At 32.1% G+C, this 14,791-nt stretch overlaps 1 protein-coding gene across 2 annotated transcripts in view; it reads left to right on the top strand.

Moving 5' to 3' along the window:
• The window catches only part of LOC147075625 (uncharacterized), a 219,819-nt gene that overhangs the window by 112,920 nt on the left and 92,108 nt on the right, over positions 1-14,791 (top strand). Inside the window, exon 4 of one of the 2 annotated variants that reach the window (XM_085941925.1) lies at positions 11,833-12,034. In XM_085941925.1, the coding sequence (XP_085798051.1) occupies positions 11,833-12,034 (202 nt within the window). Of the gene's footprint in view, positions 1-11,823; positions 12,035-14,791 lie in introns of both variants that reach the window. The other variant, XM_085941924.1, reaches the window with a different exon arrangement.

Here is a 14,791-nt window from a genome sequence, read left to right as displayed (position 1 = left end):
AACCAGAGTTGAGCCATGCTAGGAGTTCCGCAAGAATTCACTAATGTTTGAGGAAACAGCAAAACATGAAATATTTTTGGTATTCAAGTAAAATTTCTTTAACTAGAAATATTTTTAAATAATGGATGCTGATAGGCAAGTTTTATGTATTGATTAAGGAAGGAAACATACTACATTTGAGAGTAGATTAGAGACTGTTATTAATATTTTAGATCTATGTATCACAATTTATTGAAAAAGAGGTTCTTGACACGTAACCGCTTAAAACAGCCATACAAAATATTATAATATGTAGTGTATTTTTATTCATAAGTCTGGACACTGGTAATAAATTTATCAAAAACAAATTTGAGATTAAAACTGCAAAAGGGTAGAATTTTGTTAAGGATGATGTAGCGAAAATTATTTATTATTCGGGTTATATAACACCAACTATGACAGAGCGGCGTATACGTCGGCTTATAATGTCGTGGGTCCTATGTTTAAAATCTGGGCCTAGCAAAAATACACGTATTATTGTTTTTCAGAGTAAGTGGCTAACATCCATCTCTAGTAAAAATAAAACTCTCTTAATAAAAACTTCCATTCTGTCGACGCCCATCATATGATTTTATTATGATCGGATATGGTCAAAAAAATGGTGATAACATTACAAAAGATGCCAACCAGCTGCTAAAAACCAGGAACTGGAAAAGACGTGCGGAGGACCGTTCTGGCTGGAGGAGGCTAGGAATTGACTAGAGCTGTAGCGCCATCGAAGAAGAAGAAGATGGTCAAAAAAAAATATTCAGTAGCGTGCGGTGACTTTTGTTTATAGGAATGGTGTTGAATAATACTAATAATATATTTACCTAACATTTGGTATATTACTACTCGTACATAACATTTTGTAACTCATTCAATCTTGGCAGATGACTGATAAAGTAGTATAGTGTGTGATACTGTAGCCTGATAGCATTAATATATATTTTTTTTTCAATCAATACTAAATGTTTATAATATAGCACAGCTAGAAGTGTGTTCAGTGAAATATACAGTAGGTACCTACAATCCCATAATAAATATATTCATCAAATTTTTACATAGTACTGTATCGGTTATTTATGGTGATGCGCTGCATCTACAGCATCTATAGACCGCACGCCGCTTTTTATATCAATAGTGAGAGTTAGAACGTCATATTTGGCATCTAAAAAAGTTCGTTAGCAAAAGCTATTCCGTGAAGAAATTATAACTATTTTTTTTGGTGGTAGTAAGTGAAATAATTACAAGATAAAAAGAACTTTTTATTTACAGCGTTTTTAAATTTAAATCATATAAACTTGACTTGACTAGCTTAAATGATCAAAAAAAAAATGTACTTGATAGAAATACCGAATAAATATAGAATACTGAAATGTCATTTTGATATTTCATATTGATTTCCATAGTAACGCACGTATATATTAATAATTTATTTGCTAGGACCCCAGACCTCTAGCAACCAATAGTAGTGTTTTAATTTTAACGGATTTCTTCCGAAATAACTTTTCATACAAAACAGAATTAACTGAAAATGAATTCAATTCTACTTAAAGATGGCTAAAAGTATTAAAAGAATGCATTGGCATCGTGTTCTTATATATTCTAAAAGTTTCAAATGGAAGTTAGTTAAAAATCGATTGCAATATTTTTACTGGATAAACAACTACCGGACAAATAAGAATACGACATAATAAAAACGTTATAAAATGTTAATGTAACTGATATTAGGTACATATTATATATAAATAATTGCTCTTCTGTCACTTAACTTAGCACTGTCGATATGTATCGTCCATTTAAGGGTGAGTGGAAAGTTAATAGAAATTACTGACCAAAAAATGTTGGAAACCACTGCGTTAAATAGTGCAAGAAGACTGAAATGTTTCAGTCACAAAAAATCTAGAAGAAGGCATCCCAAAATCGTGACTGAGTGACTTTAAATTGGTTGTGAAAGTGTGCAACCAAAAAAAAAGAAAAGTCCCCAAAAGACGGAGATGAGGGTTTATAAAACGATCTTTTCTTTCCTAAAAGCCGTTCAGCGAAGCCTCAATCGAGACGCATTTTCCACCCCACAAGAAGATCCGGTCTGCTCCAATTAACCCCCGCAAGCGACGACAATTGCCGCGAGCCAAGCAACATTGGATAGCAGTGACGGGTCAAATACTATTATTAATGACGAAAAAAATGTTGATAGTATCACTTACTTTGATTTTACAATTATTATTTTTACTCTGAATCGTATGTGTATGAGTCGAAATATTTGTTAGTTTTAAATGAATATACTTATAGATGTATTTATTATTTCCTCTGAATTAAACACGCACCGAAAAAAATATGAATGACATTTAATTCAACAAGTTGTGTGATTTAGTCAATAGTTTTTTCATAAAACAGTTTAATACAGTTGATTAAATTGCAGACAACAGTTTGAATTTACATTATAATAATTTATGTATGTTGTATCTTATTCTGTATGAATCGTTTTTAAATACCTGGAGTTTATCTTTCGAGATCTTGAGATACTATTTATAACCTGCATACTATAAAAATATACAACTGACACAGGCTATAATTACTTAGTATTACATTCCCAAATGGCCCCCATTTGGGGATGTCTCTGTGATTCTGGATAGACCCAAATCAGTATCAAACCAACAAATAGTAAGGGTTGATCACGAAAATAAATAAAAATAAAGCCGGCAATGTTGTAAATCCCGGCCGTTTAAAAATATCTGCAACGTCGCTATTGTCGCCGTTTGCGACAACGCTTCTCGCTGGGGCAAAACATAAAATGGCGGTTAATAAGCGGTCAACTGCCAGACAGTAAACATTGTTCACTCGCGCTACGCATAAAAGAAATTATAAAAATGTAACCATTAGTATATTATATTAACGTAAATAAAACTCGTTGTTTTCCACCACGATTCCGGTGTGTTATTTGTCCACCTCCAAGTCCCGAATCCAGACGAAAACCATAAAAGAATAAAAGTGAGAGCGCCCCTTTTCACTTCGAAAATGGAGGGAAATGACATTACGTGTACTAAATAACTTAGCAAAGATCAAAAAATGCATTTATTCGAAAGACGTACCTACGCGAAGATTTTTTTCAGGTATTGGTTAATTTTATGTGTTATTTATTTAACCGGGATTGTTAAATCGATATTAAAAAAATTTACGACAATAGTATAGTAATAGACGTATTTTGTCGATAGTGTTAATTTTCTTAATATTATTATTTTAATGTACACACTCACACGACCCGAAAGACATCCAAGGTAGAATGCGAGAACTCGCGGATGTCAGTCAAACGGTCGGCCTAAAGATAAACGTCTCAAAGACAAAAGTGATAAGGAACTGTCTTTCGGACCCTGCGATTATCTGTATTAATGGCACCCAACTCGAGCAAGTCAGCAGCTACGTCTATCTCGGACAACAGGTGCCCATAGACGGAAGTATGCACGATGAAATTGCTCAAAGAACAAAGCTGGGATGGAGTGCTTTCGGACGTCTGAATAGTATCTTCAAGAGTGACCTACCATTATGTCTTAAGCGTAGGGTGTTCAATCAATGTGTGCTACCCATGCTCACGTATGGCTGCGAGACGTGGACCCTCAACACGAGAGGTGTCCAAAGGCTAAGAGTCGCACAGCGAGGCATGTAGAGGTGTATGTTGGGTATCACGCGAAAGGACCGTAAGAGAAACGAATGGGTTAGGAAGCAGACAGGAGTACGCGATGTAATAGACGTTGCCAAACAGCTGAAATGAAGATGGGCGAGGCACATTGCTCACCGAAAGGACGGCCGCTGGACAAATGCCGTCATCCAGTGGTACCCAAGGGGCACGAAACGGCCACAGGGTCGCCATAAAAGCCACTGGATTGACGAACTGGTAAAGTTCGGCGGAAATACGTGGCAGCAAACAACACAGAACCGAGACAGTTGGAAGAGGCTTAGGGAGGCCTTCATCCAGCAGTGAATTGATCCCGACTAATGACGATACAATTAATATCTATTCATTTTACATTAAATTTCAATGCGATGACAAAAAAAATCATTTTAACTTAGGGGTGGTTCGGTAATCTAAACTTAAGATCCCTTTAAAATGAATTTCCTTACATTCATCTTCTATACATTTTGAGCAATTGACGTTTTCATAATTATAATTTAAACGCTATAACAAGACAAGTAATTTGTAGACACCGATGAAATTAGTAAAAAATATCATCGTCTCTAAGCAATTAGATATTTAGAATAAGTTGTATGTTGGTTTTATATTACCGTAAAACGGGGTGAATATGAACAGGTTTCCAGAAATAAGTGTGCTACAATTGCCAAAATACTACTGTTTGCATTCGAATATGTATGTTATTTGACAGATAATTTATTTTTCTGTCTTATGTAAAACTTCGATAGGATATGAAACTAGACCGTTTGTTATTTATCAGACTTGAAAAAGTTTGTTGCGATTCGCGTGTTTCGCATGTCTGATAAAACTTTGTCTAACGTGTCTAGGACAAGAATAAACACAACGCCATTAAATAGGTAGGTACTTAGTTTGTTCCAGCTAATCCACTGATTAAAGAATAAATAAAATATCTTTTTTTCTAACTAAATATTTCTTTATTTAATCGTGTGTTTTTTATTAAACTTTGCAGTATACTCTTTCCGTTCCTATTGATCCGTTTTACTGGTAAAAGGGAACATACCATAATTTTGGGAAAATATTGATAAAGAGTGAATAATAAGCATTTATATTCACCAAACCATACTGGTGAATTGCAAACATAACTTTTGGCAAGTAAATCCCGGTTTATCGGTAATGAAAATATATTTAAAATGCGATTTAACATATTTTGACATTATCATCGTACCTATAGATTCAATGTAAAATATATATCTTTCTAGCTCAGTAAAAACGACATACAACAGTGACATTCGACACTATTGCTAAAGAGAAGCAGTGCCTAGGGCGATAGGACGATATGAGAGTGACACGCGATGCTACACCTCGCGGAGAAGATAATAATTCGTAGTATCGTATGTTGTGGTCACTGATGTTCTCGGTTACATGTCAATTATTGTACGTAAAGCATTTCACCGTGGCACAGTTCGCCGTGAGCTTTCTATCGGAAAAAGATACCGTATACTATACAGTCTCTAATTTTATTAGATACAATATGAACAATAATTCAATTTTCATAGGTGATTTTGGCAAAATTAATGAATTCAAGAATGAAAACCTAACCTAACAAATAACCAAGTATATCGGAGATTTTCAAAATTTATTTACTGCTGGCTTCCTGTAAAGTGTAAACCGACAAGCACCGTATACTATACGATCTCCAATTTTATTAGATACAATATGAACAATAATTCAATTTTCATAGCTGATTTTGGCAACATTAATGAATTCAAGAATGAAAACCTAACCTAACAAATAATTCAGTATATCGGTGATTTTCAAAATTTGTTTGCTGTTGGCTTCTTGTAAAGTGTAAACTGACAAGCAACGTGTTATATTTAGACATGAATTTTATGTCAGTATTATACGACCAAAAGAGGTTAGACGGTATTTAATATACGGCCATATATTTTTGATACAACATTTCACGGTAAAGTGTGATACGGCGAACTGCATACGTACAAGTTTTCGGACACGGATATTCTCTGTTTGCATTACATGTAAAAATCTTATGAGACATTGTTGAGATTATAACCATTCTAATAGATATAATTAAATTTGAAGGTTTGTTTTTTGAGAAGTTGTTTTGTTTTTTAATTTTGGGACTACGTCAATGCGATAAAGGGATTCCAACCATGCCAACTTATTTCGAAGTAACAAACAATGTCGGCTGAATCCAGCCGAATATATTTTCCGCAGACCCTTTTTTTCTTTAACTAATAGAAATATATACGCAAGCGTCTAAATTACCATACCTTTTTGCTAGTTTTGCTAACCTGCCAGTAGGCAAATACGGTCAGTTACTAATTGAAAAAATGTGCTAATTTTTCTTAGAAGTGTAAAACAAAAACCTCGATGTAATGATTAATATTTAGTCATGCTAACTATTTTTATCAAGCACAAAATAATTTCAGATAAAAATCACTGTATTTGATTTTAAAACTCTGAATAATTTAGTTTTTTTTTTGTTTTCAGTTAGTAGTCATCTTTTGAATGTATTATTTGTCACCAATTTTATCAGTGATAAATTATATTATCCAAAATAAGCAGTGACATTTTTATGGGTAGGTGTAATATTCAGAATTTATGGGTTTCAAAGTAACCAACGCAGGTTATACTAACTGATTATCAAATCAAATTTTATTTATTTTACATGTGGTGAACTTAACAAACTATTAATTTAAAACGTTCACAACATACAACATGATACTTTAAAACAAAGATATAATATTACAGTAAAAAGAGTAAATTAAAAATTATAAATTTGATACAAGGAAGTACACCGAAGGAGCTAAATAGACCATATTTTATGAATTTATTAAAATACTCATCCTCAGGTGGAATAATTATGTCAAATATGTCATCCGAAGCGATTTGCTTGAACAGTGTTATTAGCCTCCTAATTGGCATTACCAATGGTAGGTTGGTTCTGCATCTTGGAAGAACAAACAACTGATGCTCCCGATTTCTAAGATAGTTATCAGGGGGAAACAGCTCAATACTACCAAGAATGGCAGAAGTTGGAAAAAATTATCAGTTAAGTACATGATTCAATAGTCAAAATGGAGAAACTAAATTATATGAGATTTTACGTACACATCAATAAAATTTCGACGAAATAACCAAAGTATAAATAGATAAGTACTTACCCATATTTTATTATAAATTTGAATGCCGGCATCTCGAAAATCGGTAAAAGAATTTTTTTTAAATAGTAAGAATAGCATTTTAAACTTCAACAGAGGTTTTTTAGTACCTCTTCCGAGTGCTATAAACTTTCTAGCCCAAAATAAGATTTTTATTCAGAATCCAACTTGGGAGTTTTTTCTGGTTTATTTTTAGTCTGATTGTTTTTTCAAATTCGATCGTAATTCCGGTTATATTCTCAAAATGCATTTTTCTAATTTGTTCTTATTGTTAGATTAGGCATTCTTTGCTAATTATGCTAAGTGCTGCGTTTTGAATATTCTTTTCTAGGATGATCCTGGCCAAACCGAGACTGTTGGCAATCCATGTGTATGCTCGGTGCCTTTTAAAAATTTATAATAATTATTTCCCAAGCCGGCATAGTTTTTGCGTGTGCAAAACGTAACACGCAATATTTTCAATTCGCCACCACTGAACTAGACCTGAAATTATAAATACTTACATCAATTTCGTATTTTTTTATAGAATTAATTAATTGTAAAACGTATATTATTAAGGCACTGGGTAAAATTACGTTTTTATTTACTGCTCTGGTGGCAGTTAGTGAGAGAATGGAGATATAAAAGTTATTAGTCTGTCCTACCGTATAAACTCCCAATATACAAGCATTTTTTTTATATTTTATAAGATTTAAGAGAAAGTTAACGAGAGTAGGTACTGTGATTTCCAGGTATTGATGATAGTCTTAATGTTCATAAAAATATTCAATCATTTCCACCCCAAGATTTTCGATTTGTTCAATTATAATAGATGAAAATTAAAAATGGATTAATTTAATTTATTATGAACAAGTTTTTTTGATTAATTAAATAATTAAATTATAAATACAGTTATACAATGTAATAAACTAACTACTCGGCAGCTATAAAAAATTCTAAACCATAAAAAATTGCAAACAATTGAATATTTTGTAAAATATAACATATTACAGACAATACTAACTAGTATTCTAAATCAAAATTTAATAATTACAAGATAAAAAGAACTTTTTATATACAACGTTTTAAAATTTTCTGTTAAATCATATAAACTTGATTTGACTAGCTTAAACGATCAAAAAAAATTGTACTTGATAGAAATAATACTGAAATGTCATTTTAACATTCATATTGATTTCCATAGTAACGCACGTATATATTAATAATTTAGTTGCTAGGACCCCAGAGTCCTAGCAACCAATAATGGTGTCGTAATAACTTTTCATTCAAAACTGAATAACTGAAAATGAATTCAATTCTACTTAAAGATGGCTAAAAGTATTTAAAAAAAATGCATTGACATCGTGTTCTGATAAATTCGAAAAGTTTAAAATGTCTAGCTAGTCGGGAAGTTAGTTAAAAATCGATTGCAAGATTCGTACCGGACAAAGAACCACCGGACAAATAAGAATACGAGCTAAAAAAAACGTTGTAAAAAGTACCTTTTTTTTTTGTATTTATTCTAAAAAAATGTACATATTTCACTAAGGCTTAATCATAGAGACATAACTTTGTTGAGAACTATATTTTTAATAAATTTTTGGTTCTATATGTTATCGTAGTAAGCAGTTTATTCTTTAGGGAGAACGTGTGATGAGCGGAGTATGAAGACTTGTAGATTTCAATTGCGTGTTTATTTACAGATTGAAATGTACAGTTACATAATTACAGGAGCAACAGTTATAAACAATACAATTATATAATATAAAAACGGAGTGAGACATTCAGCCCGAGGCGCTGTGATACGAAGTGACATCTTCACTCGATTGTGATGGGCTATGTACTGTAGCCCTCACAATCGAATAATACTGACACTAAACACTCATGAATTTCAGTCAGCTAACTTTAGTTTTAGTTGACCACGTGAGAAATGCATATTAAACATAATAAATATTAATTGAGGTAAAGTTATTATTTGTGTGTAGTAACTGGATGCGTGTAAAGTTGTGCCTGTAATAAACAATATTATTTTTGCCATCAACGTTTCTTACCGAGTAAATGATAATTGATACCGCTGACGGCCTGTGAAAATGTACATTAAAATAATTGAATAATAATTTTGACATCAACTCCTTTGACGCGAATTAATATGCTGATAAAGCTTTGTTCCCACCGCAATCATTGCTTACCACAATTCTACTCAAAATCATATCAGCACAAAAAATAATAAAAAGTAGTTTCACAGTGAAACCACCTTTTTATTATTTATCACTAAAGAGTTAATTGTAAAAATTCCATTCGAAAAACTTTAATCATATAGGATTTAATCAATTTATTAACTATGTTTACTCCATTCTGTGGAATGCCCGGATACGTTGTGTGAATTCAAAGGAAAACAATATTATTATTTATCCATCAAAATCAAAGATAAGAACCCACATTTTATCACAAAAGGAAAAATACCTGAAATGTTTCAGGTGTTTTTAAAGTAAGTAGAGAGAAAACATGAAGATTTGTCACATTTTTGAAGGCTAAGGAAAAAAATACTTTCTTTGTATTTCGTATTGTTTCTGACAGTTAGCTGTCGTTCATTTTGTTTGTTTTCTTCCATGACAGTTATTTGTTAGTGCTTTTTAACGCCACTCCGACTCAAAACGTTGGAATTTTCAACGTTAAAGTATGTGTCCGCTTTGATTAAAAAAATACATTTGTACTTATGGAAATTGAGGTTTGCTGGAATCTTAAAAACTCCACGTAAAATGTTATAAGATCAAACTTACTAACTAATTATTTTCTATGTATTCAAAAAACGTTGATAGAAAATTAAAATATTAAAATTTTTGACCTTAAATGGAGCACATGGTTTGGTGGCACATTCGGTTTATCCATTAAGGCTTTGCTTTATATGCGTTTTAAAATTGATATCTTCGTTGCTAAATTCGTCAAATTAATCAATAGCATATAAATGATAAAAGTAACAAATAAAAACAAAGTCTGAATTGTCTGATTCTTGAATAGAACTCGCTTCCACATTGTCAAAGATAAATATTAAGATACAACACACGTAGCTAAATAATTAGAATCCATCCATAGACTGAAATTGTATGCGGCTTAGATCTGTGTGCCATACTTATGATTTTTGTTCATGAAAATATATTTTCACAAAACTTGTAGGTTTGTGTATGGTACAAATGGATACGATAAGATGCTTATAATATACTTTGTGAAAATATATTTCCATGAGTTGAAAAGATAAGCTTAGTATGGCATACGGTTTCAGTCCATGGATGGCCTATTAGTAAAGCACATTGACGCAAATCGAGTTCCAACGGCGTCGTATTATTTTCTAGTGGGTGTTTTCAAATTATGTATGATAAATAAAAAGAATTTTGCATTCTCAAATCTTGAGAATTATTCGTTCAATAAACAAATAGATTATTATATCAAAGATTTTGAAGGATTAATTAAGTCCCAAACGTAATACCGGTAGTTCTTAATTTTTTACTTATTATCAGCCCCATCTTCCTTAACGGCCCGCATGCTCAGCGTAGGTCAAAATGGAGCTTGTATGGTATTTTTAGAGCATAACCCTGGACATTCCTCAAACGTTGTAGAAAATCTATTTATGTAATTTTGAAGCCTTATTATCTTTTATATTTATTTTATTCTTAATTTATTTATTTTATTCATTACAATTCATTTGATGACTGCATAAAGTATTTTTATTACATAAAATAGTATTCTTTTAAACCTTTTACTCTAATGTTTTAGAATAAAGTCATACGTCCATGTGCAGATTTTATAGATTTTTTAGATTTATTGATTTTTAAACGCATTTAAAAAACTATTAGTAAAATTATTGTTAATATTATATAGTGACATATTTACGAAAAAAAAATATATTTTATAATCTTTTTGATCCCAAATTTTACAAGAATTAGGCATTTTATTATTCAAAAATGGGCACGATTAACACATTTGAAGATAATTCTAAAGATATTGATTATAAGCTATGTCTTTGACTATTCAAATATGATAAACCTCCTACGAATAATATTTTCTTTATAATAATTATTGACCTTAGATTAAGGTTGTATTTTTTTGAAATATGCCATTTTTATTGGCATTTCCCAGTGGCTAAGTTACAACATATAGCTGTAGCCATAAATTGACAAACGATAAATGAAGTAGGGATTAAAATCATGTTAACGCGCGTGTTTGAACATGTACATTACCGAAAAAAAATATATAAAAAAGCATTTTTAATAGTTTAAAATAAAGATAAAGGATAATAAGCTTTCAAAATTATATAAATAGACTATCTACAACGTTTAAGAAATGTCCAGGGTTATGCTCTAAAAATACCATACAAGCTCCATTTTGACCTACGCTGAGCACGTGGAACCTTAAAGAACCAACTACGAATACTTTAATTTAAAAGTTCTTTAGATATGAATGATTTTGAGTGTGTTTGATCATACATAATATTATTAATAAATTAGGTACGTACACTTATTCTAGACACATTTTACAAAATACCATATTTTACGTTTTTTCTTTTATATACATATTCATATTTTTTACTTTTAAAGTTTTTAATATCAGTCAAATGATATTTAACACAAAGCTTACTAACCAAGTTTTTTCATTCGCTACTTATGCTACACAAAACAGAATAATATTTTATGCGTCACATAACCTAAGCAACATCAACAAATTTTGTTTTCGCGTTCCTCACTATTGAGGATAATTTTAAATGTCGTAACATCTTTCCGTATGATCCCAGTATTCAGCTATCTACAATTATTATATTATCTGTAATTATTAAAGTAGGCATATACTGGTTGTTATTGAATTACGTGGACTGAAATATTATAAATATTTTATTGTAGGTATTTTTATTTTATTATAATATCTTGCTACCTATAACAGTTGTTTACTGAATAATTATTAGCAAAAGAATGTGCTAGACCCGCGTGACCACGAAGTAAGGCTTTCCAGGTGTCCGGGGACGAGCAGCGAAGGCTTTGCGGCGCCGGCGGAGGTAGCATGTCAGGAGTTGACAGCTCTGCACACGCGCGAGGTCTTCCGTCCGCCCTCACCACCTACGGGTCCGTCGCATACCAGCTCAAGGATGCCAACATGGAGGCGTCTGGGACCTGCGATTTTGTCTGCAGGGCCATGAGGATCGTCAATAGAACTGGTAAGATATTAAATATTCTCATAATTTACTTTGTATGTTGTTGAAAACTACGTCCTACATACTTTCTCTGGAGGACTCTCTGCTGTCACCTATTACACACTTCTACCATACGAGTTAATGAAGAATTTGCGTATTTTCATCATAAATCTTATCCGTGCCAAAGATTTGGTTTTATGATAATTATTTAATGTGTAAAAATAATTTAATAATGAGCATTTGTAATGCAAGTGCAATACATATTTGATATCTCTACGCTAAAACTATGATGAATTAAAAGTTAATTTATTCAATTTTCAAAGGTCAACTTCATTGAGTTTTTAAGTATAATTCTGTTTCATATTCCCAATCCCACTTGACATACAAAAATTGTGATGTATCTCACGTTGATTTTTATGAATCTAACATTCAAAAACATTCTTAATTACCAATAATTTGAATGTTTCTAATATTTTGTCTATTGAAATATTCAATATTTCCATTAAGACACTTCATCATTATACGAAATAAAATTTATGTTTTGAGTAAGTACTTACTTAACTGTTATTTTATTTTTATTAGTTATAATTTTACCGAGGTTTTGATTGCGTCCTGCTGTCATATCGCTCCTCTTGTGAGCGAGGATCTGTTTTTCAGACCCTCTCTCCAACTTTACAATAATTTTCAAAGAAAAGAGCATTATGTGAGTTCCTTCACGTTCTCAAAGACGTCTGCTAGTCACAGCTTCAATCTGTGTCACTCAAAATTATGGAATTATGTATTTTACAATATCCTGTACATCACATCATATCGCAGATCTCTAAATCGCTGGCCCATCGTGTGGTCTGATCTTTATTTCAATGGGGACATGTAAATTGTACGTAAAACATTTCACCGTGATACAGTTCGCCGTGAGCTTCCTATCGGAAAGAAATGGCCGTATACTATACAGTCTTCAATTTTAATAGATTCAATATTAACATGAATTCAATTTTCATAGTTGATTTTGCCAAAATTAATGAATTCAAGAATGAAAACCTAACCTAACTTAACAAATAATCCAAAATATCAGCTATTTTCATTTTTCTTGCTGCTGGCTTCTAAAAAGTTTAAACCGACAAGAACCGTGTTTTATTAAGACATGAATTTTATGTCAGTATTATACGACCTAAATAAGTTCGACTGTCTTTAATATATGGCCATATATTTCCGATACAAAATTTCACGGTTGAAGTCTAATACGGCAAACTGCATACGTACAATTTTCCGGAGACGTGTTTTAATATCAGCTTGAGCTTATTTTTTTTAATAATAATTTTCTGATAATTTCACACTTTTAATTTATTTGTTGACCTGTGTTATCTGTTTTATTTAATTGTATCATATATATATATCGCTCAATATATATAATATTTGATTAAATGAATTCAATATTGAATAATATTTACCTGGGCCAAGATGTCAGAACAAAATAGTCGATATTTTTTGTCCAGATTCAAGTGATAGCACTACAAAATATTCCAACGGCCGTACTGTTGCAGATCCCTGCATCGTACCTTACAAAGTGATAAGGCAAGTCAATTAAGGTTTTCGTGAAGATCTCGGAAATACCTAATTCCTCTTTGAAGTCGGGATGTTTCACTCGAGCGCGAGGCGGATGGACAGAATGAGAGACAGGCAGTCGGAAGTTCGTGATAACGTAGTTTTGAATTAATGCCGATCTTATCATACACGATTTTCATCAGCGTCCTGCTTTCATCGTTTTAAATTCAGCATTGTGACGGTGTTAAGTTTGTTGCCATAACCGATACACAGTATACTTAATCATACCAAAGTAATGTTTTTTCCAAACCGGGACAAAATAAGTTAAAAACTCTTTCTTTAATTAAAATCATTTGAATTTGACCATTAATAAAATTAAAAAAACTACGTCAATATTAATAGAAATGCAATCCAAAATTGTGAAGCTTATATACAATGTAAACACAATGTCAAAGACAACCTCGTTTTTCCACTGCCTAGCGATAGCGAATAGAGATAACCACTTTGACTCCAGACCATGACACCAGTCAATTCTTGGCTAGACATGGTGGCTTCGTTAGCAAGTCTTATGAACCGATTATCATGCCATGTAAACCATATAATCTTGAAATGTACTAAAATGTGTACGAAAAGGAAAGAGTGACTACTAAAGTCGGTTTAAACAGCTGTTAGACCCGACGCACTGTCCAACCTGGTCGCCACAAATGCCAATAGTGGTGCATTAAAAAAATGTGTTATCATACTGTCAACGTGATGATGACTTTCATAGATTATTCGAAATTTTGTATTAGATTTAGTCATTTATTACAGTTAATAGTTTTGCTTTTTGGTTCACTTCTCACTCAAGAGCACAAACTCAGCCAAGAACACTTGAATGGTGGAAAACTTAGTCTTGAGAAGCTACTCCTGAGAGTTTCAAAATCATAAAAAAAATACTGACGCTTTACAGCCAGACGTAGGATCTCACGATACGCCCGATTAAGAACGAGTGTGGTTTGGAGCGCTGACGGCACACCTGTTGTGTCCTCATTAGTTGGCCATTCGATATAATTAGCATGTTATTTACATGTGGTATTTAAATAGTAATTAAATGCTCCACGGTGAAGAAGTTAACTTCAACGTACGGCGATGACTTACGTAATAACAACAAAAATGCAATAATATAATGTAACGCCATCTTGATTAAATATAATTTTAATAAAATATAATACATTATGACGTTTAAAGGCTCCATTCATC

Source organism: Rhyacophila brunnea, unplaced genomic scaffold (genome assembly GCF_057557595.1).
Source record: "Rhyacophila brunnea isolate RB1 unplaced genomic scaffold, BYU_Rbru_1.0 scaffold_14, whole genome shotgun sequence".
NCBI classification, from domain to species: domain Eukaryota; kingdom Metazoa; phylum Arthropoda; class Insecta; order Trichoptera; family Rhyacophilidae; genus Rhyacophila; species Rhyacophila brunnea.
Note: the sequence above shows the minus strand (reverse complement) of the source record. Positions and strands in the feature narration are given on the sequence as shown.